Here is a 27,829-nt window from a genome sequence, read left to right as displayed (position 1 = left end):
GTTACGCATGCGCTGACGTCATTTCGTTGTGCATTTCCTCTTTAAACAGACGGGGTTAACATCTATCGTCAAAATGAACTTAATATGAGCGTAGAGCAATATTTTGCTGTAGGATTAGCCATTGCTATTGTAGGAGGATGGCTTTTCGATTGGCTTATGCACACAGTAGCTATTATATATGGGTAAGACCTTATATTCCAGACAGAAACATATCATGCCGGTGCGACTCCGCCCTCCTCTCCAGCTTTTTAAATGTCATGTTTATACAAATAACCATGTAGTAGTTGAGGCTAGCTTTCTGATATTTTGATTGTCGAGCTGAACTGAATAAGTCTTATCAGTGGGAAAGCCAGTGACATTGAAGAGCTACTTCCGGTAGTCCCGCGGGAAAGGGGACATAATCTAAAAATTTTGAGGTGGCGCTGTAACCAGCGTGTAAACAAAAACGTAGCCTGTGCTTCAGACAATAAATCTATTAAAACAACTTATCATCCATCAGTATTTGAGTTTATTTTTTCATTAGAATAGATTTTGTCACACGACTGCCAAATTCGGTATTCAAATAAGTGCTCCGTTATTGAAATATGATAATCCAAAAGACTACCTCCGTTGATTTCCAAAAAACCGCGGGTAATCCCCACGACTACAAACAACTGACACAAATGCATCCTAAAGCTTTTGATTGGTCGAGATATAAATAAATGTGACCTAGAAACATATGGGCACATGACTATGTACAGGATTCCCCGTCACTCTGAGTCTTGTTTACATAATAAATACTTCAACCGGAGGTCAAAATTCAACATTTTACAGACGTTTTGGGAGTTATTTCGGTGCAAAATCAAGCAAATTATGTCATATTTTACAGATTTTAAGCACAAAATTGATTGAGACAACGAAGGGTGATGATGTTTTCAGGATTTTAAATATATTTTTCTTAAAACGTTGAGTGGTTGAAGGCTTTACAACGTCATTTGTTGATGTTTACGATTTGCTCAAACTCCTCGTATCACATTTTCTGTAGTTATTTAATTATGCTGCTGATGTATAACATATTTATGGGCGAGATTTATGTATTACATTGAAACTGATTTAATCTATGAACGAATTTGTCCATATAAATAACTTCCATTGTCTGGAAGTAGACCTACCCCCCTTTTTTCAAACAAAAAAAAAATTCAGTTAGTCAAAAGTTGTTGTCTGAATAAGCATGCAAAAGTGCAAAGTGTAAGCACTCAGCTAGTCTTTGTTTTAAGCCAATTTTTAGGGTAATGGTTACAGTCATTCTTTGATTCTGTAAATTATTATAAATCTGAAATGTTTCAACTTGTCAATTTTAAAAAGTACATGTACCAATCAACAAGAATTGCCTGCCTAAACACTCACACATGTTTATAAATGTCTGTCCTTATTATGCGTATCAAGCAACCTGATGTACACTGTGACTAACTATTCATGTTTGAGTGTTTCTGGGCCTTGGGGCATATTTAACTCTTGAGAACTTGAGATTAACATTCAATAGGAATGCCCAATGCCTAGTACATCAAATTCTTAATACATGTTAGAGCTACATGTATATGACCATTTAAAGCATTAACAAAATGCTATATCACTTCCAAGGTCTGGTATATGAATGTCTCACTCTGATTTTGGTGATCCTGTTTTGTTGCATTGATATAACTGCTTGACCCATATTTTTATTTTACACCAGTTTACAAGAAAACAAATCTTGGACACAGGATCTATTCTTTATTAAGAATCATACCATTCCTATATCTGTGTGCTGATTTTTCTGCAATAGAATACCTTTTCACATATTTTACTCCATTCTAAAAGCACACAATTGCAATAATTTGCAAAATCATGTGTTTACATATCTAGGAAAAGGGTACATAGACATCTCATTCATAATACTACACAAGGAGCAGGATCTGCTTATTCTTCCAGAGCACATGAGATCAATTATATGTTGTGGGTTCAAGTTGATCAGTTTTCTTTTTTCTAATTTGTATATTAGTTTAAACTTTTCATCAAAAAGTCTGAAAAAAGAGATATGTATCTACTGAAAATGATTTATTTAGGTGCAGGGGTTGCCACACTTTGAAATCTACATGGAAGCAAAACAGTGAAAAGTCATGTCATGATAGGCTACTTGAGAGACCTCACTATGTCTAGGAGAAGTGAACAATTCTAGAAACTTTCCATTTAAGTCATTCAAACCTTATAAAGAATAAAAGACCATCATATTGACTTTTTATATCTTTTTTTTTCTTATGTCTCAAATACTACAGTACATACATGTATATTTCTGATACCAGTGACAGATCCAAAAAAATGTTTAGAAATAAAAGTTTATTAAATGATGAATAAATACAAAGTCATAAAAATAATGTTAAAATGAAAAATATGTAAAAAGTATTTTAAACATTTAAGGAGAACTATTGTTAAAATTAAAAAGTTTTTTTTAAAGTAAAATCAAGTCAAATAGTCCTCTGTCCCATACATGTAAATCCTCAATATAGAAATCCTGCTCTTCTTATTCCTATTGTTATCTGAAAATATATAATTTATGCAGATGATATTATCAAATGAATATAATTGCAAACTTCTCTAGATTTTCTATATGATCGGTAAATTATAATATATTTTAATTGTCTACTGACAAAAACATGATCGTCTGAGGTCCCAATTAAAAAAAAAATGTTGAAAGGAAATACTGGAATCCGAAGGATCAATCTCGAAATCCTGAGCTATAAAATTACCAAATCCAGACGTCCCGAAAAAGGTTCTCTAGAAAAGGTAATACTTATACACACCAACAGATGTTTGGAAAAAATTTCTACTTATAAATTCATTTACTTAGTATTTAAAATTCATCACCCTAATAACATATCAACCTTTTTAAAAGATATAAATAATGTTTTAATAAAGTATAATGTAATATGCAACATTAAATTATCTTACAGGTATCTGTTATTTAAAAGATAACTTTTCATTCAATCATTCATATCTTTAATTCTTCATACCAGTAATTGATAATAAATGTATCCAACGCCAATAAAACCTGGCCACAACACCAAGCCAATACTGAAGGTGGCAATAAAATTCAACAATAAATCACATATTTTTTTTTTAGCATGGAAGGAGGGACAGAATTTATACTTTCCTACTGGTGAATATTTCATATACCTGAAACCTTTTAAAAGATATTTTACATGCCCATATGCACTATTCAGCAAAAATAATAGTACTGTTGTTCACATAGACAAGGGTCTGGATGGGGTTTTCTGCATTTCTTTATCATTTAATCTTTTAGGTCATTGGTCTCTATTTTTTTTTTATACTTTTTGTCCATAATTTCTCTTTCCTCAATATATAAATTAGCACATCAATACTGTAAATTCAGAAATTATTGCGAGGTTTTTATTATTGCGAAAAATGCGACAGAGTTGTAAACGCAATAATTAAAACTTGCATTTTGTAATATTTTAATTGAATTAAGCATGACTTTTCTCAAAATCGTAAAAATTAAAATTGCATTCAAGTTTAAAATGACAAAATCGCAATAATAAGTGCACGCAATAATTTCTGAATTTACAGTAGTTCAAAATGATTATGACCAGACCTAAGGCTTGCTGCTAAGAATATTAAGATTTTTTTCTGGGATGCATAGGAAGTCGTCCCAGAAAAAAAGTAGTCTTGTCAGACTTCATAATAAATTGGACTAGCATGTCATTTGCTCTATTTTTTACTTATTTTATGGTAAATTTTCTCTATTCTTGTTCCTATAGTAATAATTCTCTAATTCTTTATACGTTTTAATAATCATAGTTCCCAGTAACAGATCCAGGGATAGGGTTCCAGGGATTGGAATCTCCCTTTTTGGGGATGATCAATGCATTTGAATGGGGACATATAGTTGGAACCCCCCTTTGTCCTGGGGTAGTTATTTTTTTCATATATTTTTATTTTGTTTGTTTTTTGTGTTTTTTGTCACACTTTTTGGGTTCAAAAATAAAAATATTCACCTTTTTACTATTCGAGACAACCAAACAAATCAGCACATATGCATTACAAAACTGCAAAACTTTAATTAAAATTTAAATGCTAACATTGACCTGCCAAAATTGAAGTTTTATTCAAATTGAAGTCTCACGCTGGAAAAGGGGCGTTTATTTACATGTGGTCAGGTCTACGGAAATTTACTGGATTTAAGAATCGAAAAGAGGCAAACATGTAGCCATAACCCGATCAGATCAATAAATTATGTTATGGATAGTATTAATATCTTTCTACTAACCATTAAAAGTAATAATACTAGGATTTCGTGAGCTCAGAAACCTTAATCTGTTGAAAAATGGCGTCGATTTGTGTGCTCTCTTTTCGCAGCCTCAGTTACAATTTGACACGGAGTGATGGGTATTTATGCAAATATTTAGGGATTCCTATCATCATAGATACTATTTTTGGTCATTTTATATTTAAATAGCCAATAGGATGCAAATGTGTCAGTTATTTTCAGAAGGGGAAAACACCCGCCATATTTTTATCTCCCAAATTAACAACGTCACTTGCCACTTTCAGATGTTCGTTTCTTGTAAAATAAAATCTTCTAAGAAGAAAAAATAGCATGGTCACCTGTAAAACTTACCTATATAACTTATTGATGATGAAATGACACAAGTTTAATTGTCTTTAATGATAAATTTCTCGAAAAATCACACGTACACGATGTAAACAAATTGCCGCGATGGCGCGATACTGTCGCCCTCTATGAAAAATCGCGATTGTCGCCCTTGATTTTCTGGCCTTTACGTCATATGGAAGGAGGCGCAGAATCGATCCGTGGCTTTCCCACTGTATGTTCAAAAGAGAAATGTATACAGCATATTCATGGAAAGGTTGATAACAGAATATTTTTTGTAACAAATCTTTATCCCCTTATCCCTTAATCCAAATAATTATGACGTCTTGAAAGGCTATTATAATTTTTTTCTTTGACGCCTTACTCGAAGTAAGGCGTCAAATTTCAAGACGTCATAATTATTTGGACTACCTATTCCTGTACTGTAGGGCCTAGAATCTAAAATAAGTCAACAAATGGTCTGCAATTACCTGAACAGAGTTTTAGATTGTAGTTCTTGTTGTGTAGCAATTTTTGCCATCAAATGGTGCTGACTAATCACTATAATACATGTAGGTTTAATATATTAGTCAGAGGCTGTTAAAATTATGACCTTGTCATTGGGATCCCAGCACAGGCTCCTTCCCCAGATCTATAAGAAAATATGTTGGGAATACATGGTTATGGGTGGGACAAGTCAAACATATCCAGGCCATGTAAGTTTTTGTATATATATAGTACTTGTCCTTGGACAAAGCTGAGAGTATTCTTATTATAGTACTTGTCCTTGGACAAAGCTGAGAGTATTCTTATTATAGTACTACATGTATATACATTTGACATATTGTACTGTAGTCTCAGCCTCAGGACAAATATCTCAATGAAGAATTTGTCTATATTTCCACACCCTTGACTGGCAGATACAAATGTATGGTAATTCAGTTCTTGCTATAAAAAAAAATCCAAATTGATGTAACATGTACATAAACAAAGTGTGAACACAAATGGAAAATTCATACACATCTTACTTTATTTTAAACAGATCAATCTGGAATTGTTGATTGACATGTCATGTCACTTTATATGGACTTATAAGTTTTTGTACAACATGTAGTGTACAATGTACTTTTTCCTTACATGTCAGGTAATGGCCATTATGGGGGTACATATTGATATATAATTAATAAATTCTTGGTTAAAAATCTTTGAAATAGACAAAATATATAACAGTAAAAATTCAATAATTTACAAAAATGCATACTCTTTTTTTAGAAACCATTTTATAGAATTTTAAACCTATATATTTATTACACATGTAACACCTTTAAATTGAAAATATGAGAATTGCTCTCTGAAAATAGAAATAAATTTAACATCCATTTCATCCATATATCATGTATATAGTTCCAGGCAAAAAAAAACATTTTACATCTAGGTGCTCAAACTGACACAGTATAAATTGTACATTGCAATTTATAATTATACAATTGTAAAGACAGGAGTCAAAAAGTGCTAAGGTCATGAAGGTACACATGTACATGAAAAAGGTATAATTTTTTTTCCTGGCCTCCCAACTTGTCTTTATTTTTAACATTTAAATATTTAAACTCAATATATTCAGAAATTGCAGAAAACAAGAGATTTTTAGAAGTTTACATGTATATAGTGATTCTAAAAGAAAATACCAAAGAAGAAAAAAGAGAAATTCTTTTGCCATGAAACATTTACATGTACATTGTCATGATTGTACAGTGTTTGGAAAAAATAGCCATTAATATTAGAGTGATTTAATTTATGAACTGACTTCCATGACAACACTGGCCAAAAGGGATTTTAAAAAAAAATGATAATAACTTGGCAGCACTTAGTTCAGTTAACTTTTAAACATACATGACATAGTTAAAGCATATATCTAAAGAATTTCTCTTTTCACAGGGTCCTTTAAATTTTATTGACAATGTACACAGATTGGTCAAGTTCACCTAATATGAGGAAATAAATTAGATGAATATTCCAAGGCACTGTAAATATTGAGGAAGTAGTTTATGGTTATCACTTTTATTTGATTGTTCAATACTTGAAGTTTGCACTTGTACTATAAACAGGACTTTAAATTACCGTTTGATTGAGTGATAAGAACATGACGAGTCGACTATTTACATGTACATTGTTTTCCAACTTTAGACATGTATATTTTATACTAACTTTTTGAAAAAGACATGATAATCATGATAGGGGACCACCAAAAAAAAGGAAAGGGAAAATCTTAAGACGTTAAACACGAAGGGAAAATTATTAAGTTAATTTAAAAACTAGATACATATATGTACTGTAGGGACCCAGTCTTTGTGCTCAACAACAGGCCCATCACCCCAAGTGTGTAAGACTTCTGTCTTTAAAAATCATCTAAAACATGTACAATAATTTTAACTAAAATTTATAAAATTCAGCTCTGGGCCTTTATCATGTTTAGATTCAAAAGTCTATTGTGAATTTGTGAAGACTGATTAACCTTTAGTTGTTAATTTCTGTGTCATTTGGTATTCTCACTTTTGATATATGTATTGACCAAATAAATGCATTATTATTGCTTTTACTGAATTGATTGTAACAGATCATATACATTCATGACATCATATACAATGATATAGATAATGATAATGTAGATAATCTATATTTTCCCACACAAAATTTAACAAAGTGATAATAACATCTCCAGATTTACTTGTAAAAACCTGTTTTTCCCAGAGGGTCTTTTTTTCTTGATTTACATCATTATCATGATTATCAAGGTGTGAAGCTATAAATGTTACGTTACATGTTTTTTACCTTATAAATACAATGTGACATTGTCAATTTCTGGCTTCAGATGATATTAAATGTATAATATTATACATATATATTTTTTTACACCTAATATACATTTATACTTTTCACGCTATGTATATTTTTTACACCTAATATACATGTATATTTTCTACCTTTTGTAATTTGTATATATGTTTCATGCACCTCACCCTATAACTACATGTTTTACACCTTCAATGACAGTAATGTAACTGACATTTCAATGATTTAATTTAACAATGTTTAAAGATGTATTTATCTGACATGAAAAGAAACTTCAGACTGGTTGATTTATATCTTTCCGAGTGTCCTAAGGGATCAAATCACTAATGTCATCTTTTTACCACAAATATTCATTAATTGACCAAAGTTTCATTTTGCTAAAGCAGATACATAAGTTCAAATAAATTCTTATTTACAACCGAATCCCCTATGTCTGTATGGCTGGTGATATCTTGCATTACCTGATTTCATCATTTCCACAATGTATAAACAGTAAATACGAAGTGTAAGAATAGTTTTGTAATTGTTTTAATCTTTCAAAGGAACATAAAAAAATAAAATCGACAAGTTAAAGCATACATTATATATTTATAATTGCAATGCCATGATAAACAATACCTGAATACTTAACCATTTCCTAAACATAAAAAATCATCATACAGATAAATTTACAACTGTGGATGATTCAATAAAATGATACCATGCAGATCTTAATAATAATCTTTGTTAAACGTTTTAAAAAATAAATTTATACTGGTTACTAATTTCTAACTTTTGGTTTGAAATGAACATGACAAATGTTGCAAATAACTCATGTAACAAAGGGGTCTAATGTGATTTTAGTGTACCTTTTGTCCTTGTATATATATACTGTGAAGGCTAGTTTTTTTTTTAAGAAACCCCATATTTTCCACATGACATAAGCAAGTGTTGTCTCTTCCAGTGAAGAAGTTCATTAACATTATTAAAAGGGAAGTTGGCTGAAAATGTTACAATACTTGAAAGATCAAGGGTTTAAACTGTCTTAAATATTTTAAAGTTTATCATGATCATCGACATGATGATTTAACTAAGTCTTGAATAATTTAATGCTATTTTACGTGAGAATTGACTTCTATGACGTGAATGGTATACAGTCATCATGTTCATGACAAGGTTGGTCAAATATAATCATAGATAGTAACAGTTAAATCCTTTTTCATCCGTGTTATTTCATATTCAAGGTAAAGTAACATCATGAACTTTATCAACACCAATAGATCGTAACCAACACAAACATTTAATAAAATTCAAGTCGGTCATAAAAATGTAATTGATTTGAACATTACTTATCAAACTTCTTGTCACTATATTGACTGTAGCGTGTTTAGGCTGGTAACAATACAATCAAAGAAATGTACCTGAATAAAACATGTACAAATGTATGCTTACTCGTAGGTGTTCTATCTGAACTGCATACCTTGCTCTCTAATTCACTTAACCATGTTAATAACACAACTTGTCAATTTACATGTAATTAAAATTAATTTATTAATTTTTAATTTTTTTTCTCAACATAATAGATATCTGCTGATGCAGTTATTTTTATACCCCATTTATGGGCATTATGTTTTCTGGTCTGTGTGCCGTTCGTTCGTACATCTATTTGTCCATTCTTCTGTCCCGCTTCAGGTTAAAGTTTTGGTTAAAGTTTTTGGTCAAGGTAGTTTTTGATGAAGTTGAAGTCCAGTTAACTAGTAAACATGTTCCCTATAATCATGATGATATGATCTTTCTAATTTTAATGCCAAATTAGAGATTTTATTCCATTTTCATGGTCCAGTGAACATAGAAAATGATAGTGCGGATGGGGTATCCATGTACTTTGGACTCATTCTTGTTTAATCGCAAGTACGTTCAAAGGAATTGAATATGTTCATCGTATTATATACATTGTAACTCAGAAGCATGACTTTGCTGACACAAATTTACAGATCTAACATTGTTGGGTTGATGTTTAGACGAATAAGATACATGTATACTTTATATTGAAATTTAATCAAACTTCACTAAATATTTCTTCAAATGCATGTCTAAGATATAAATAAAGGATAAATATCTATATAGAGGTAAATAAAGATGGGTATACAATTACAACATTACTGTCATTAGTGTTCATAATTAACCTACATTAACTACAAGGATACATATATTTGAGTGACATGATCCAGTAAAAATATAAAGTTTAAACTCCAAACTTAATGGACTATGATTACCAGTTTTCCTGTCATTTAAAACCAATCTCTACATTTACTTAAAGACCAGAGTTAGGGTATAAAAGGGAGACAATTCATGAAAATATCCTCCACCAATAAAAACTGGCCATTAAAAGAAATAGTGCTGAAAGTGAATCTATCAATTAATTAATAAAAAAATCAGAATCTTAGTTAAACAATTTATATAAACATTTATTTATTAACGAAATGAAAGTAATTTTAATATGGTGACAGATTTATCAAACAACAACATGATTAAGGATGACCTTTATGACCTTAGACCACATATATTATACAGTACAAGAGTGTTCGTAAAGCATTAAAGGACAAGTTCATCAAGAGTATAGTCATAGGGGTGGGTTATATCTAAATGAAGGAAATAGTTTGTAATTTTAATTTAAGCATGTAAAGTGTATACAGGATGAAGGAAGTTGTAAAAAAAAAATATTTTAGAAAATTTCAGTTCTTTTTTCATTGATTTTATGCATGTTATGAAAGTAAAAGGCAAATTATAAATGTACCGTGCCATTGTCTGTTGAAGGTTGACTTGAAATTTGATCCTTTGTGAAATGTAATGGTCAGGGAAACAGGAAGGGATATAACTAACTGAGGGTCTTGATGGGGTTACAGAACATGGAATAATGGATAAAAAATTAAAAAAAAATGACTAAATACAAAATAACATGTTGCCAAATTATAAAGAAAAAGGAATAATGAGCAAAAACATAAGATATAGAGAAAATGACAGAAGAAATAAAAAAATATAGAAATTAGGGTTTCCCAATACATAACTTTTGAACCATTTGAATAGAAAGTTTAACAACAGTGGCAGATCCAGGGGGTTCTGGAGGTTGGAACTCCCCCTTTTTTTTGGACGATCAACATATTTGAATGAGGACATATAGTTGGACCACCTACCCCTGGATACCCCACCCCTTTATCCTGTGTTATGAACCCTCCTTTTGAAAATGGCTGGATCTGCCCCTGAACAATGATATTCAGAAAAACAATGTAGTAAAACGGTGACTTGGTGAATTTAAAGAACTTTAGCACTGTAGATAAAATTTCTCATGTGTGTAATGGTATGGTACAGTAAATGTGAATGATGTTTGACACAGTTTTATACATTTATTATAATTTTATTGAATCATTATTCAAATAAAATGGTTATTGTCTCTCAATATGCATCTGCATGTATTTATCTTAAAATGCGGTGACACATTTTTGATTAAATACAGCAGAATAAAAAAAATCATAACAGGTGATAAAAGATTTTTCTTGTGCAGGTATTTAAAATTTCAAATACAGATTAAGGATTCTTGTTTTGGTTTTACTTATGTCTCTAGGAACATAGACATGTGTTTTGATAAACACATGCAGCTTTTATAGATTTGTACTTTGTAAAACAAGGACTAGACTCTTTTTAAGTCACGATTTTATTAATACATGTATATCAGAATTCTATAAATCAATTTGTGGATTACTGGTATATATTCATCATCATTAATTTTCGAGTGTGTGAGTCCTGTCAATTGGGAATAAATTCAAAATGACAGTGCACATGCCTTATCAGATCTTTTTTTTATAAGCTTGGTGTTTTTAAGGACCACCATGACTACAAATCAAGCATGTCAAGTGGTCTGGTACAGGTTTGAAGTAAAGTTTATGTTAAATCAATTATCCAGAAGTTATATTAGGCCATGGCCAACTTTTTATCTTTTCATAGTGATCATCAGCTACTAAATATCAGAAAGCCCCCAAAAGAATAAAACCAACACAATCTTTTAGGTGGACATACATGTACATGTAACAACCACCACTGGCACTGAATACCTGTGTGAATTTAAGTGATATGGACCAATATAACAACCACTTTTAGAGAACACTGCCACATACAAAGCAGCATAATAGGGGGCAGTTGTCTAGTACCAAATACCAAATATAGGGGGCAGTTGTCTAGTACCAAATACCAAATATAGGGAGTTGTCTAGTACCAAATACCAAATATAGGGAGTTGAAGCAAACCTATGCTGCTTCTCCACACAGCCAAAACAAACACACAACATTTCACTTACTTTTCAGTTTGATTTTAATACATGTAAAAAATAAATACGGTAATTAAATGATTTACAAAATCTAATGTTAAATCAGGAAGATCACTATCAACATTCCTTCTTAACTTTTCATATGTCAATCTGCAACTTTTCTTTTTCATTTTGCTTGCAATATTTTTTTTTTTACCGGTCTGTAATCATAGGCATTTGACACCGATTGCTAAACGACCCACATGTATTTTTAAATGTTCATGATCACTGTTAAAAGAACTGGTTAAACATATTAAACCCAGTTGAAAAAAATTAAAATTTTTATAATTTACAGGCCCAGGGTTAAAGTATTACTATCATGACTATAAACATGATATTGCGTTTCTACTTTTGTACTGACATTTTCAGAAAAAGTTACAGGCCCTCAGAAATCCTCTCCTGGTCTGACAGGTCCAGCACTGAGTCTCGTCCTGCTGTTGTCATGGTTGTGTTTCACTGTTCCATGAATCAACTTTTGATCCATTAAAACTATTTAAATGCAAGGATAAATCTTCTTGTGTTTGGGATGGGACTGGTTGTCGAGCCTTCGACTTTAGTCGAAAAAGCGAGACTAAGCGATCCTACATTCCGTCGACGGCGGCGTCCACAAAAATTCACTCTGTGGTTAAAGTTTTTTAAATTTTAAATAACTTTCATAAACTATCCTGGATTTCTACCAAACTTGGACAGAAGCTTGTTTATGATCATAAGATACATGTAGTATCCAGAAGTAAATTTTGTAAAAATAAAATTTCATTTTTTCCGTATTTTTCTTTAAAATGGACTTAGTTTTTCTGCCAGGAAATATAACATTCACTCTGTCACTGTGGTTAAAGTTTTTAAAATTTTAATAACTTTCTTATACTATTTGGATTTGTACCAAACTTGGACAGAAGCTTGTTAATGATCAAAAGCTAGTATCTAGAAGGAAATTTTGTAAAAATAAAATTCCATTTTTTTCGTATTTTACTTTTAAATGGACTTAAGATTTTCTGCCAGGAAACGACACATTCACTCTGTAGTTGAGCTTTTTAAAATTTAACTTTCTTATACTATTTTGTATTTGTACCAAACTTGGACAGAAGCTTGTTTATGATCAAAAGCTAGTATCACTATCTAGAAGGAAATTTAGTTTTCTTCCAGTTGACATTACATTTAGTCTGCAGTTAAAAGTTTTTAAACAGTATTAGATTCATAAACTATCCTGGATTTTTACCAAACTTGGACAGAATCTTCTTACAATTTAAAGATAATATCAACAGGAATATTTTATTGATTTATTTCCTCATTTTTGTTGAGCCTGTGATTAACAGAAAGAGTAGGCTAGACACTGGGTTCCGCGGAACCCTTACAATTTTTTTTTGTTATGGCGGAACGAATGATTTTTATCATGTATATTATAGATTTAACTTAATGCTTGAGAGACAGGGACAGAAGATATTTTATGTTTATCATCTATTTAATTTATGCCTCAGAAAATGGATATAAATTATCACTTTAAAATTACCATTATTGCTTTTAAAACGATGAATTAATCATTGTCATTTAATGTATAAGAAAGAAGAAGGTGTTAAAGGGTTTGGATAACATACATTTTTTGTACATGTAGATCCATAGAAACCAATTTATAACATACATTGTAATTATGGTAAATTTATCATGATTTAATTCAAATATTCAACATGGGTACATGTATACTTTTGAATGGAAGGAGCTAAGAAAATAATATTGTAGATATATGTTTATCTGTCTAAGGTGTTCCCAAGTGTACCTCGTATCCTAATAACAGTACTAACCCCTGGTCATCTTATTCATGTTATTTGGGATTCTTTTATCTTTATTATTATAAGCTTACAAGTTGAAGTGCTGTTTTGATTAATAAATATTTACTGATTCCTAGTCTAAAATTTTAAATAGATTTTGATATATATGGACCTTCACATGTATGTATATATATAAATAAACATGATAAAGAATCTATCTTAGAATATTGTTTTAAAACTAATTGCATGTCACCATGGTCACTAAACATGCTCAACATGCTAAAGGCACATAGAAACATGGTAAAGAAAATATACAGAATTCTATTTTTTTTTACATTAGAAATTTATCTTTCAGTGGTATAAGAATTATAAATTATTGGTATAGATTGAATGTATACCAATCATTTCACTTGGCAATCCAAATATTTCTGGCAGGGTTTTACTTATAATATATATATACATGTATCTGTCAGTTGTACATGTTGTAAACATAGATTTGTGTTGATGAAACTATGGATATACATGTTGGATTCAATATTAAATGTAATCCAATATTTTTTGTTGTTGAAATTATGCAAAAAGAATTGTAATTCATTACATGCGTTATGAAAATGTTTACTTCATTAAATATTTTTATTTTCAGATTACGACGTTTACATCGACAATTACCTACACCTTCCCCGGAAGACCTCCCGGGAGTATCTATCATTAAGCCTCTTGTTGGTGTTGACCCTCATCTGTATGCAAACTTAGAATCTTTCTTCAAATTACAATATCCTAACGTAAGTATATAGATCATGTGGTGTTTATATTACTGTTAAGGTGATACAGGAGTACTTCTGTGTTCTCCTTGCAAATTTCAAATAGAATCCTGGTAAACAATGAATTTTAAAATGCCATGTGTTTTTAAATTATAGCTTCACATCTATAAACATGATAAAGAGGGACGAAAGATACCAGAGGGACAGTCAAACTCAAAAATCGAAAATAAATTGACAACGCCATGGCTAAAAATGAAAAGGACAAACAGAAAAATAATAGTACACACGACACAACATAGAAAACTACAGAATAAACAATAAGATGCATACAATATCTTAAAGACGTTTAAATTATGTAGTATCTCATTATCATGATGCTCATAAGGCTGTGTGGAAAACATTGGGTCTCCTCAGAGTTTAAAAATCATAAACTTAAAAAATATACATTGGGAAAATTGATAAGTACTGTGTTAAGATATAAGAAGTTGTGGCATGAGTGTCAATTAGACAACTCTCTTCAAAATTAGTAAAATACATGTATTATATTGTTATTTCATAAATTAGGAGAAAAGGTATTGACTGATCGATTCTTACTGAGACAATGAGAAAAGTTATCTATTAGTTATATCCCTCAAAGCACAAAATTAAACATGTTGACTAATTAAAAGATAACTTCAAATCTTACATGTGGAAGTTCATATACATGTACATCATATTATGTTTATGTCCTATTTAAAGTACTATTTCACCGAATTTGTGAAATGTCCTTTTAAGTCAATAGAAGATAATTTTATAACATAAAGGATAAATAATGATAATAATTTCTATGGTATGACACATGTACTACACTATCTATCACCTTATTGCATGACAGTTTAACTTTACGTACTGTCTGACGAATGTTTATCGTATTTTTCCAATGTTTACAAGTAGATAACATATTTTTCACATCCATCATATGAAAAACATGTACAGCTATCTATATTTAGGTCATTGTTTGTGTACATGTATAAACATGTATTATATATACAAACGCATTCAATACATGAATGAAATATAATGTACATGTACTGGTATTTTAAATAAATTTGTTTACTGTTTTGTTTATGGATTTTTTTTTTTAACCTACTACTAGCTATGATAAACAACCTTGACTACCCAGCTAAGATAGTATATTTGTTATGTCCTCGAGTCTGTACCTCTATTAGTCTATCTACCATGAATCATATCAGCGTTTTCCTTTAATAAGGTAGTATTTGATGACGTTTTGGTCATGTCACCTTGAAACTTAATACGCTAATAATGTGTCTGAGTAGTGTGACATGTCTTCCTGTTGAAGTAACTTTACATTTTGTGAACTACATGTAGCAAGTTAAAAATTCAACCTAGCTTATAGGTCTAGTTCAAAGCAGGGTTCATCATGTTCATATTCATATCATAATAATAAGTTCTTGATAAAAGTGGCCTCTAATCACCACTGGTCCTATTACTTCACTGTCATTCACTCAACACAAGCATGAGGGAATTACTTATTATGAAAGGTATAAACCAAGGGTTATCTCCCCTTGATTATTTGACAAGGTACAAAATTAAAGCACAGTAGTTATCTGCACCAAAATTTTTCAAACCACTAAGAGATATATACATGTATTCAGATATTTTTCTTATGTGTCTAAACAAAAGTTTGCAATTAAATACATACTTGTCCAAATACCAGTTTTAAAAGTTTAAAAAGTTTTTAAAGGCTAACAGTGCAGATGGGTTATTTGCATAAGCACACAAAATGTTCTAGTAATTTTAGTTTTTATGTTTTTTTTCTTTTTCAGTTTGAAATTTTATTTTGTGTGCAAGAAGAAAGTGATCCTGCTATAATGATTGTTCAGAAATTGATGGAACTTTATCCTAAAGTAGACGCTAAATTATTTATAGGTAATTATACATACTCTTTATCACGCTGAGCTTGTAAGCTGCTTTTAGGCTTCAGTGATCATGGTTGTTAAGAATTGTAAATGTTTAAATTTGTATCTACATGCATGACATGTATGTGTTGTTTATATCTTAATTATAAACATATATCAGAAATGCATATGAAATAAGAATTTAATAACAATCATTTCCTAGACGTCATAGAAATGCAATCAGTTAAAGTTGTGTGTGATGCAAGTAATGTTGTGTAGTATCAATGTACATGTATATGAAATACCATATTAAACAGTTAAACTATAATTTACACAAAAATTCTACATTTAAAAATCTTTGCTTGCTTGTACAGTGCTTCAGTTATGTGATAATGGCACATGTTAACGTTGTATTAATATAATTATCTAGCATGTACAGTATATTCCTTTTTCATTAGTTATTGTGTGTACCTGCCAATGCTTGGCCAGTCTTGTCAAGTTGTCATTCGGAAATCCAACAGTTGACTGAATACTTTAAGGCCTCCGCAGCAGCAGCAGCAGCAGCAGTTTCCCTTTTTTGTTCATACATGTCATTGCATGTACATACATCTAGAAATTGGTTTCCATTCTCTAACTTTAGTTTGCCTTAAAACCAAATGTTATCAAACTTATACAGTTTATGAATTTTGGTGACGTTACTTTCTGTTCTAGAGTTATGCCTATTTACAAATGGAAAAAATGCTGTATTCTGTTTCTATTTTCTTACTTAAGTTTGCCTCAACTAAATGTTATCAAACTTATGATGTAAAGTCTTATAGTATCACAAAAGTCAGATCAAGGTTGAATTTTTGATTGCATCTTTTAACTATTTTGAGATGTGTCCCGTTATAACGTTATATGCTAGCGAGGTCCTGATCCTCATCTGTATCCAATGGACTCATTCTCCATTTATTATTTTATTATACAAAAAACTCCACTGTATAGAGAAACATGTAGAATGTCACAGTAAAACTATTATTTGTTGAAACTTTTGACAGGCTATATAATATTCCAGTAAACATGGTCCACATGATGGTAAGCTACTCTCATTGTGTTCATCTTTTCAGGTGCTTTCTTTGATTAAAACTTACACATAATACACATACTATTTGTAGTTTTTTTCTTTGCACACTATAACATTTTTCACTTACATCATGTACATCAGGAGTTTGAGCAGTGGCATCAATTTATAACTTTTTGCAGTAAAGGGAAATGTGCATTTGGAAATTTACTGATTATCAGATTCCGATTCTTAAACGGATAGTAGCTACGATTTTCGTTAAAAATTACTTTTTTAATCTATATGCCGGATTTTGTACAAAAAGTAAAATAATTATGATTAAAACAATTACTGGTTACGTTCCATTAAGCATTTAGAAGCTAATTAACGTTTTTAACACCTACATTTATTTATTGTCTATAGATAATAATTCGATGTTAAGCCCAACCCTTATTCATATGACCTTTACTCTTCAGTTCCCAATGCGCAATCAAACATTGTGCCTCGAAGGGAAAATGGTCGAACAGGGGAATATTATCGCGGAAATGGTACGCGAATTTACAGTTTCAGCGAGAAAAGAAACAAAAAAGAGGTGCAGACAAGTTATTGTAAATTAAAAATAAAAAAAACGTCGATGAGATCGGTCATTAAAATAACTCGAAACACCTGCAACGCAGGCAAAGTCAAACAAAAGTAGCCAACGGTTTGCGTAATGATGTTTACATTTCTTAAATTTTCCAGATCACAAGAAAAAAAATCTCAACGTGTTCATAATTGTCAAAAATATGTTTATAAATTTACGGGCAGTAATCTCCCACCTTAGAAGAAATTAGAAATCAACTTCCTTAACTTAAGTATTATTCTTCGAGTGTATCCTTCATGGAGGCCCCGATTTAACACACAAACACATGTATACATTATCGGCATGGTTTGGTCATACAAATGTAATAACAAGTGTATAATATCGCCATTGTTGGAGAATCTTGGGTTGGAATAATATGCCGGTATTTGTTATATTTTTTATTTACATAATTTGATAAATGGCGTCAAATATATACGTTTAATAAAGAGTAATTATCAACTATGTAAGTAAACAAAAAGCACATGTTCGTATCTATATATATCTTGGTTAGCTCACTCGCTGTGTCAGCAAAGTTCGGGAAGTAAACCTGATGCATAATTAATGAGATGAATAGGCACACAACACGATATGAATTATCTATTATTAACACTTCTGAAGTTTATGAAAACATTTTAGCGATCTTATTCCTTATATTTAGTACATGTATATCTTTGATTTTAGCAGCTTTAAAATTTGTTCATAATTTTGTCAAAATCATAGCTACTATCCCTTTAAGAATTCATACTTAAAATTAAAAGCTGTTGTGAAATATATCTTGTGTTGTAAATATTGTTGTTAATTTAATGTGAAGTACCCAAATTGCACCTTTTTATACGACCTTAAAATTTAAAAAAAGTTTTGGTCGTATATTGGTATCACGTTGGTGTCATTGTTGGCGTCATTGTCGTCGTCCGAATACTTTTAGTTTTCGCACTCTAACTTCAGTAAAAATGAATAGAAATCTATGAAATTTTAACACAAGGTTTATGACCACAAAAGAAAGGTTGGGATTGATTTTGGGAGTTTTAGTTCAAACAGTTTAGGAATTAGGGGCCAAAAAAGGGCCCAAATAAGCATTATTCTTGGTTTTCGCACAATAACTTTAGTATAAGTAAATAGAAATCAATGAAATTTAAACACAAGGTTTATGACCACAAAAGGAAGGTTGGGATTGATTTTGGGAGTTGAGGGCTGAACAGTTTAGGAATTAAGGGCCAAAAAGGGGCCCCAATAAGCAAAATTCTTGGTTTTCGCACCATAACTTTAGTATAAGTAAATAGAAATCTATGAAATTTAAACACAAGGTTTATGATCACTAAAGGAAGGTTGGGTTTGATTTTGGGAGTTTTGGTCCCAACAGTTTAGGAATAAGGGGCCCAAAGGGTCCAAAATTGAACTTTGTTTGATTTCATCAAAAATTGAATAATTGGGGTTCTTTGATATGCCGAATCTAACTGTGTATGTAGATTCTTAATTTTTGGTCCTGTTTTCAAATTGATCTATATTAAGGTCCAAAGGGTCCAAAATTAAACTTAGTTTGATTTTAACAAAAATTGAATCCTTGGGGTTCTTTGATATGCTGAATCTAAAAATGTACTTAGATTTTTGATTATTGGCCCAGTTTTCAAGTGGGTCCAAATCGGGGTCCAAAATTAAACTTTGTTTGATTTCATCAAAAATTGAATAATTGGGGTTCTTTGATATGCCAAATCTAACTGTGTATGTAGTTTCTTTAATTTTTAGTCCCGTTTTCAAATTGGTTGAGTGGAATCTTTCAATTTAAACAAGAAATATATTGAGTTAAATCTTGTCAAAAATGTGTTTTTGTATGAAATAAAAGAGGAGTTTCTGATACAGATAGGTGAAACACTTTTGTTTTAAGACCACTGAAGACTGTATAATTTATTTAAGTAGATGTATGTCTGTGTTTTACTAATCCAAATACCTATTTTTGGCTTTAATCATGTTAATTTCTGTGTGTATAACTAATCCTTGGTATAAATATATATGATTATACAATACTTGCTTCTTGATGATCTACACTGTCAAAATGTGTCGTCCAGTTTAACAGCTGTTTTATGTTTATTTTTTAACAGAATAACTTTTAAAAAAAATTAAATCGGCAAACTCTAAATAGATTTATCTGGTATCGGAATCAGATTCAGTATATTTAGTTCAACTATATTCAAGGTTAATGGTAATTTGTTGAAGTTGTTCTCAGCAGCATTTAGCTAGTGGTTGAACAAGGAGAATATTGCTGTTAAAAAACAATAATACTGAATATATACTTTGCCCTACTTTTTAGTGAAAAATGTTAATGAGTAAGCCCTCAAATATTTTAAAGGTTGTCAGGGTACAGTAAACACATATTTCTTTCATGTCCTAAGTTAGAAAGAAATAATAACAATAAGCATGATAAGGATTTGTGTAGTACTGCCCATAGCATGTTAGTACTTTTATCATATAGCGACAGCATCATTATTATCAGTTAATCTTCATAAATCTCTATTACTCATTCTAAATATTTTGGTTTATTGTCAGGAATCAAATATATTTGTCCAAACGGAAAAATTAACAACATGATCAAAGCATATGAAGCAGCCAAGAATGAAAATCTATTGATCTCAGACAGTTGTATTAAAAGTAAGTAAATCTGATGGTTAGTCATGTTAGTACAGTGTAAGTAAATCTGATGGTTAGTCATGTTAGTACAGTGTAAGTAAATCTGATGGTTAGTCATGTTAGTACAGTGTAAGTAAATCTGATGGTTAGTCATGATAGTACATGTTAGTACAGTGTAAGTAAATCTGATGGTTAGTCATGTTAGTACAGTGTAAGTAAATCTGATGGTTAGTCATGTTAGTACAGTGTAAGTAAATCTGATGGTTAGTCATGTTAATACAGTGTAAGTAAACCTGATGGTTAGTCATGATAGTACAGTGTAAGTAAATCTGATGGTTAGTCATGATAGTACAGTGTAAGTAAATCTGATGGTTAGTCATGTTAGTACAGTGTAAGTAAATCTGATGGTTAGTCATGTTAGTACAGTGTAAGTAAATCTGATGGTTAGTCATGATAGTACAGTGTAAGTAAATCTGATGGTTAGTCATAATACAGTGTAACCTGTCTAATATGATACCTGAGTATTCCAACATTTGCTTTAACTGACACATTTTCATGGTCCACAAATATGCCTAGTATCTTTGCAGGAAAAAAAGGAGAACTCTAACATCCTGCTTAATCCACCATTTTTTTCTGCACACTTTTTTTTGGTTACATTCTGTATGAAATATGATGTTGCTAATTATGAAAATCAATATTGCATGTTTCAAGTAAATAGAAACCATCATTATCATGAATTGTATGTTTTTTCAGTGAACGAGAATACTTTAATGGAGATGGTTTGCTGTATGAAACCTGATGTTGGAATGGTTGTCCAGATGCCGTTCTTTGAAAATCGTCCAAAACTGGGTTTCGCCAGTGTTTATGAAAAGGTTTGTAATGTTATTAGTGAATACTAAAGAAGATTTATTCTAAATAGATAATAATAAGTCATTTTAAACAGTTCCACCCTAACTAGCTTGTGAACCCTTACCAGATCATTTTACAAATGACTTTGCCATCAGGTCTTCTTTGGATAGGAGTTATTAGTTCCCTACTGACGAAGGTGAAGGGGACTTATGGTTTGCACTCTGTCTATCCATCTGTCAGTCTGGCAATCAGTTTTTATACGCCCGTCGTCTTTTAGACGGGACGTATTATGGTATACCTTTGTCCGTCCGTCCGTCGTCCACACTTCGGACAATAACTCAAAAACACTTTCACCAATTTCCATGAAACTTAAGTGAATTAATTATATCTATTGACATAAGATCCCTTTCGTTTTTTTTTAATTTCAGATTTTAAGTTTTGGATTTATGGCGCTTTATTCATAAAAAAGGGGGGATTTTCAACACTTCGGACAATAACTCAAAAAGGCTTTCACCAATGTTCATGAAACTTTGGTGAATTGTTTATATCTATTGATGTAAGCTCCCTTTCAATTTTTATAAATTTCAGATTTTACATTTCTGTGTTATGAATTTTTATGCTTAAAAAATGGGGGATTTTCCAATTTTGGGACAATAACTAACACTTTCACAAAATTTTATGCAACTTTGATAAATTGTTTATATCTATTGACATAAGCTGCCTTTCCATTTTTATAAATTTTAGATTTTACGTTTTCTTAAGTAATGAATTTTTATACCTTAAAAAAGGGGGATTTTATGAAACTTTGGTGAATATATTAATGTAACATCCCTTTTGATTTGTATATATATTTCTAGTTGATCATATAAATTCATTTAAAGCATAAAAGACAAGTTAAAAGAGCAACGGGCGTATCATGTGCTAAAACGCAGCCCTTTATTTCACACTTTTTTTCTTCATGCTTGAAGATATTAATTTGTATATAGTTTTATCATCCCAAGTTACAGCTCATGTTCAAAATTTTGTTTTGCTCTGATGATTTTGTGCAGAGTTATGGTCCTTGGACTAAGAAAATTGACTAAAAAAAAATCAGTTTTTCTCCACATATTTTTTGTTATGCTTGAAGATATTGATTTGAAATTGGTATATAGTTTACACCATCACAAGTTATAGATAAAGTTAAATTTTTGTTCCAATAAAATGAATCTTTTTAACCAGTAGGGGATTATGTTTTGCCATGCAATACTCACAGTTTACACCATCACAAGTTCTAGATAAAGTTAAATTTTTGTTCCAATAAAATGAATCTTTTTAACCAGTAGGGGATTATGTTTTGCCATGCAATACTCACAGTTTACACCATCACAAGTTATAGATAAAGTTAAAATTTTGTTCCAATAAAATGAATCTTTTTAACCAGTAGGGGATTATGTTTTGCCATGCAATACTCACATGTTTGATATCCTGTATGAAGACCACAGTTGCCAAAGTCTGCTCTCTGATATGTCCAACATGTCCAATAATGCTGAATATTAGGTTTTTGGTAATTATTTTTTGAACTACGATGAAATACAATATAAACAAGTGAATTTAATTCAGATTTTTTTATTTGTACCAGTGTTAACAATCAGATTTATTTTTTCTCAGGTTTACTTTGCGACTTTCAATGCCAGAAGTACACTTGGTGGTTTTGCTACAGGAATAAATGCCTGTACTGGAATGTCCTGTTTATTTCGTAGAGAACCTGTTGACGAAGCTGGTGGGTTAGCTCCCTTGGGACAATATCTCTCTGAGGATTATATTCTAAATCACACTATTACACAAGCGTAAGTACTTTTGAAAAGAGTCACAGATAGCTTTTTACTGTGGATTCATTTATTTTCGTGGTTGAGTTTATTTGATTTATGCAAATTGCTTAAACAAGTAAATTGTTTTTGGGTGGAAGCTTCTTCAAACCCTTTGGATCAAATTTGATTGGAAAGCTCTCATCAGTTCTTTTTGTTAACAATTAATTATGGATGATCATGAGTTGTTCAGGATCATAACAAAAGTGCAAGTTTAATTGTTGTTGTTGTTGTTTTCATGATTTATATCAGCCATTGAACTACATGTTCTGACAATTGATCAATGTAATAACAGGTTTTTTTGTGAAGCTCAATTTGTTATAAAAAATATGCAATTGTAAACATAATTGATATAATTAATGTAGAGGAAACAGCTTGTTGATCAAATTTATCATTGATAAATAGGTAATATATACTATCATCTATGATGAGGGTCCATATGGGTGGTCCTTTATTTCTTTAACCTTAAATTAAAAAAAAAATCATCTACTTAATTTATTTTGCCTATTATTTTCTATTCCTTATAATTTACCACCCCATTCTCTATTCTTTATAATTTACCACCCCATTCTCTATTCCTTATAATTTACCACCCCATTCTCTATTCCTTATAATTTACCACCCCATTCTCTATTCTTTATAATTTACCACCCCATTCTCTATTCCTTATAATTTACCACCCCATTCTCTATTCTTTATAATTAACCACCCCATTCTCTATTCTTTATAATTTACCACCCCATTCTCTATTCTTTATAATTTACCACCCCATTCTCTATTCTTTATAACTTACCACCCCATTCTCTATTCTTTATAATTAACCACCCCATTCTCTATTCTTTATAATTTACCACCCCATTCTCTATTCTTTATAACTTACCACCCCATTCTCTATTCCTTATAATTTACCACCCCATTCTCTATTCCTTATAATTTACCACCCCATTCTCTATTCTTTATAATTTACCACCCCATTCTCTATTCTTTATAATTTACCACCCCATTCTCTATTCTTTATAACTTACCACCCCATTCTCTATTCCTTATAATTTACCACCCCATTCTCTATTCTTTATAATTTACCACCCCATTCTCTATTCTTTATAATTTACCACCCCATTCTCTATTCTTTATAATTAACCACCCCATTCTCTATTCTTTATAATTTACCACCCCATTCTCTATTCTTTATAATTTACCACCCCATTCTCTATTCTTTATAACTTACCACCCCATTCTCTATTCTTTATAATTTACCACCCCATTCTCTATTCCTTATAATTTACCACCCCATTCTCTATTCTTTATAATTTACCACCCCATTCTCTATTCTTTATAATTTACCACCCCATTCTCTATTCTTTATAATTTACCACCCCATTCTCTATTCTTTATAATTTACCACCCCATTCTCTATTCTTTATAATTTACCACCCCATTCTCTATTCTTTATAATTTACCACCCCATTCTCTATTCTTTATAATTTACCACCCCATTCTCTATTCTTTATAATTTACCACCCCATTCTCTATTCTTTATAATTTACCACCCCATTCTCTATTCTTTATAATTTACCACCCCATTCTCTATTCTTTATTATTATTTTTTGCCATTTATTTTGCACTTTTTGGCTATAATTTTCTATTCTGTAAATCCCCTTCAGATCCTCTATCATGTAAAAAGAGATAGATTATATATGTAGGTGGGTGGCTGAGATAGCATTCAAGGCTTTTGAAAACAGACATACATGTAAATATACATAAAATAAACAAATGGTATACATATTTACGGTAAATTCTGAAACTTTTGCAATGTTTTTATTTGTTTTTTTGAAAAATACAGTGGGAAGGTTTTTACAAAAATAAGAGCTCACATTTGATATTTGACATCTCTATTAATTGCATGCAATTTTTCCTGAAACTGATATATTTGTCCATTATTTAACAATCTTACAATTCATTTAGAGGAACCTAAAATTTATTTCAGTTTGTAGAAAAAAATCACTCAATTCAAATATTAATTGTCCACCTGGTTTCACTGGTATGGGGTAGCAATGTTGTCTTTTATTATTTTTTTAAGGGGGTCCCTATTTTGGTATGAAATATAAATTTTTACATTTATATCTTATTTATGTTGCCTGTCTATTTGCAACATACATTGTAGTTATATGTAGAATTCCTTAGTAAAAAAATAACCTGCGACTATTTTTGTAGTGGACATCAGTATATATACTAATAAACCTGATTGTTATACTTTGTAGTGGTTACAAATCAGTACTTTGTACATCAACAGCTCAACAAAATAGTGGATGTTCATCAGTTAGCTCTTTCCATAAAAGGATAATCAGGTTTGTTTATATCTTATTATATATACTGACAAAATTACAACAACAGATATTTTAAGCAATTAAATGACCATTATAGAGCCTTAGACTATTTAGTCATGTTAGTGGTTAACTGGTTTTGGTTAGAAATTGAAGAAAGTTGATCATATGCAGGATAAAACTGGTACTCCATTATCTTTAATACTACAGGGATACAGTTTAAACTCAATGAATATATATTTGTGAAGAGCACGCTATTGCAGAAACATACCTGAAAGTATAATGAATGATAATGCAAAGTAGAATTCTATACAATTTCTTTAGATTTCCTAGAAAAGAGAGACGAGGATACCACAGAGACATTCAAACTCATAATTGGAAAATAAACTGACAATGCACTGGCTCAAAAGAGACAAAAAGATAAAACAACAGTACACAGAATATCATAGAAAAGTGTTATGAATGATTAAGTAGAAGGCTATACAGTGTTCTTGAGATTTCCAATAATATATATTTTACTCCAATGTTTTGTACAATCTTAAGGCTCTGTTTAAATATTTTTTCACACAATCTCTTGGAAAGATTAAAATTTGTCTTTTGTTTTTAATTCCAGGTGGTCTCAATTAAGGATTGCTCTCTTGCCACATCTGATTATTTTAGAGCCGTTATCAGAATGTATGCTGATGGGTGCTTGTGCCTCATGGGCTATTGAATACTTATTTGGAATCAGTTCGATGGGCGTGTTTTTAATGCATATTTTATTATGGTTCTTGTTAGATTATACACTGTTGAGAATAGTTGAGGTATGTATTGTAACTGCAATGGGAATTATTCTGTATTCAATCATCCACATATTTTATGTTTCAATATTTATTTTAAAATAAAAAATACCAACAATCCTTCATTAAATTTCTGATATTTTACATAATCCTGATTGATGCAAACAAGCAAAAATAATCAGCAGAACAACAAATAAAAGAAACATTATAATCAAAAACTTGTGTACTGTTTGTACAATATTTCTGTTCAATAAAACCTTGATTTGCCATACAATTAAAAAAGCCAACACCATCATAAATATGTGTACCAAGTTTTAAGGTTATGTGACCACCAATAAATGGGATACTATCTTTACTAATGGATGGACAGACAGACACACATATCGAATAAAAAATCATAATCAATATTTGTGCTAAGTTTCAAGTTGATGTGACTTAGTGGTATACTACATTTACTTATGGACAGACATACAGACAGACAGACATATTCCAAAACACAAGAATCTCCTACTTTACAGGAGGGCATCATAGACCGGGGACAAAAAAAAAAAACAAAGATTGCAAGCATAATGTAAAGCTATTCTGAACGTATGAGGTATGTTTGAACAATAAAGATTTTATAATTGAATTTTAACATGTAAGACTTAATAATTATGGAAAATATACAATTAGATTTAATAGATTCAATTTTTTTAATTTTCAGAATGGTCCTTTACCTTTTTCCAAATTTGAATTTGTGGTAGCCTGGCTGATGAGGGAGACACTAGCTCTTTTTCTTACATTACAATCTCATAGAAACACAATTGTCAAATGGAGGCATAAACAATACAAACTGAACTGGGGCGGAAAGATTGAAGAAGTATAGTAGTATTTACCATTACAATCCAGTCATCACAAGTCACATGGGGCTCGCCATGTCATCAAAGTTTATTCATAAGCACTAAGGAAACGGAATATATCATAGTGCTAGAAAATCTTCTTTTTTTACATTTAGTGCATTCAGTCCTACGCTCAAGTCAGTTATGCGTTTGATATAACTGGGTACTTCATGAAAGCATGAGCATCAAGGTGACAGTGATCAAGAAATAATATGATGAATTGTAGAGCAAGAAATTGCTCCTCTACATGTAATTATTAGTGATGCATGCTTGAAGAAGTCTATTGATAAGTGAATTACTTTAAATTCCTTAAGATTCATAAAGATTATTGTTGCTATAGTGTGTGTTTGTTTTTGCTGTACCAAATTGATATTCAGTTCTTTCTTTATTTTTTGCAAAAAATAATTGATAAGACTTCAGATGACTTTTTACTCTTAATATTATCTGGAAAGCATTTTTTTAAAACTAGATGGAATTTTGAAATTTAGTTTTTTTTTTTATTTATTAAAATTTTTCATTTAAAAAAATACCAACAAATTTTATGAGCTGGATGCATTTTTTGATCTTGAATCTTTTTAAAAGTAGAAAATATTTGGTTGAATTTGACATCCTCCATGATTTAGGAAAAGACACAAAC

General features: G+C 30.7%; 1 protein-coding gene and 1 long non-coding RNA gene across 2 annotated transcripts; one reads left to right on the top strand and one right to left on the bottom strand.

Annotated features, from left to right (window-relative positions):
* Positions 1–27,656, top strand: LOC139527182 (ceramide glucosyltransferase-like). The gene is made up of 9 exons (XM_071322492.1): positions 1–182; positions 14,220–14,358; positions 16,164–16,266; positions 20,438–20,539; positions 21,272–21,390; positions 23,015–23,193; positions 25,473–25,559; positions 26,149–26,338; positions 27,018–27,656. The coding sequence occupies exons 1-9, from the start codon at positions 85–87 to the stop codon at positions 27,177–27,179; spliced, it is 1,179 nt and encodes a 392-aa protein (XP_071178593.1). The 5' UTR covers positions 1–84; the 3' UTR covers positions 27,180–27,656.
* Positions 2,336–4,413, bottom strand: LOC139527184 (uncharacterized). Its single transcript, XR_011665290.1, has 2 exons — positions 4,301–4,413; positions 2,336–2,552 (listed from the first exon to the last, which is right to left on the bottom strand). It is a non-coding gene; the product is annotated as an uncharacterized lncRNA (long non-coding RNA).
* Positions 27,657–27,829: the final 173 nt, after the last annotated feature.

Source organism: Mytilus edulis, chromosome 6 (assembly GCF_963676685.1).
Source record: "Mytilus edulis chromosome 6, xbMytEdul2.2, whole genome shotgun sequence".
Classification (NCBI taxonomy): domain Eukaryota; kingdom Metazoa; phylum Mollusca; class Bivalvia; order Mytilida; family Mytilidae; genus Mytilus; species Mytilus edulis.
Note: the sequence above shows the minus strand (reverse complement) of the source record. Positions and strands in the feature narration are given on the sequence as shown.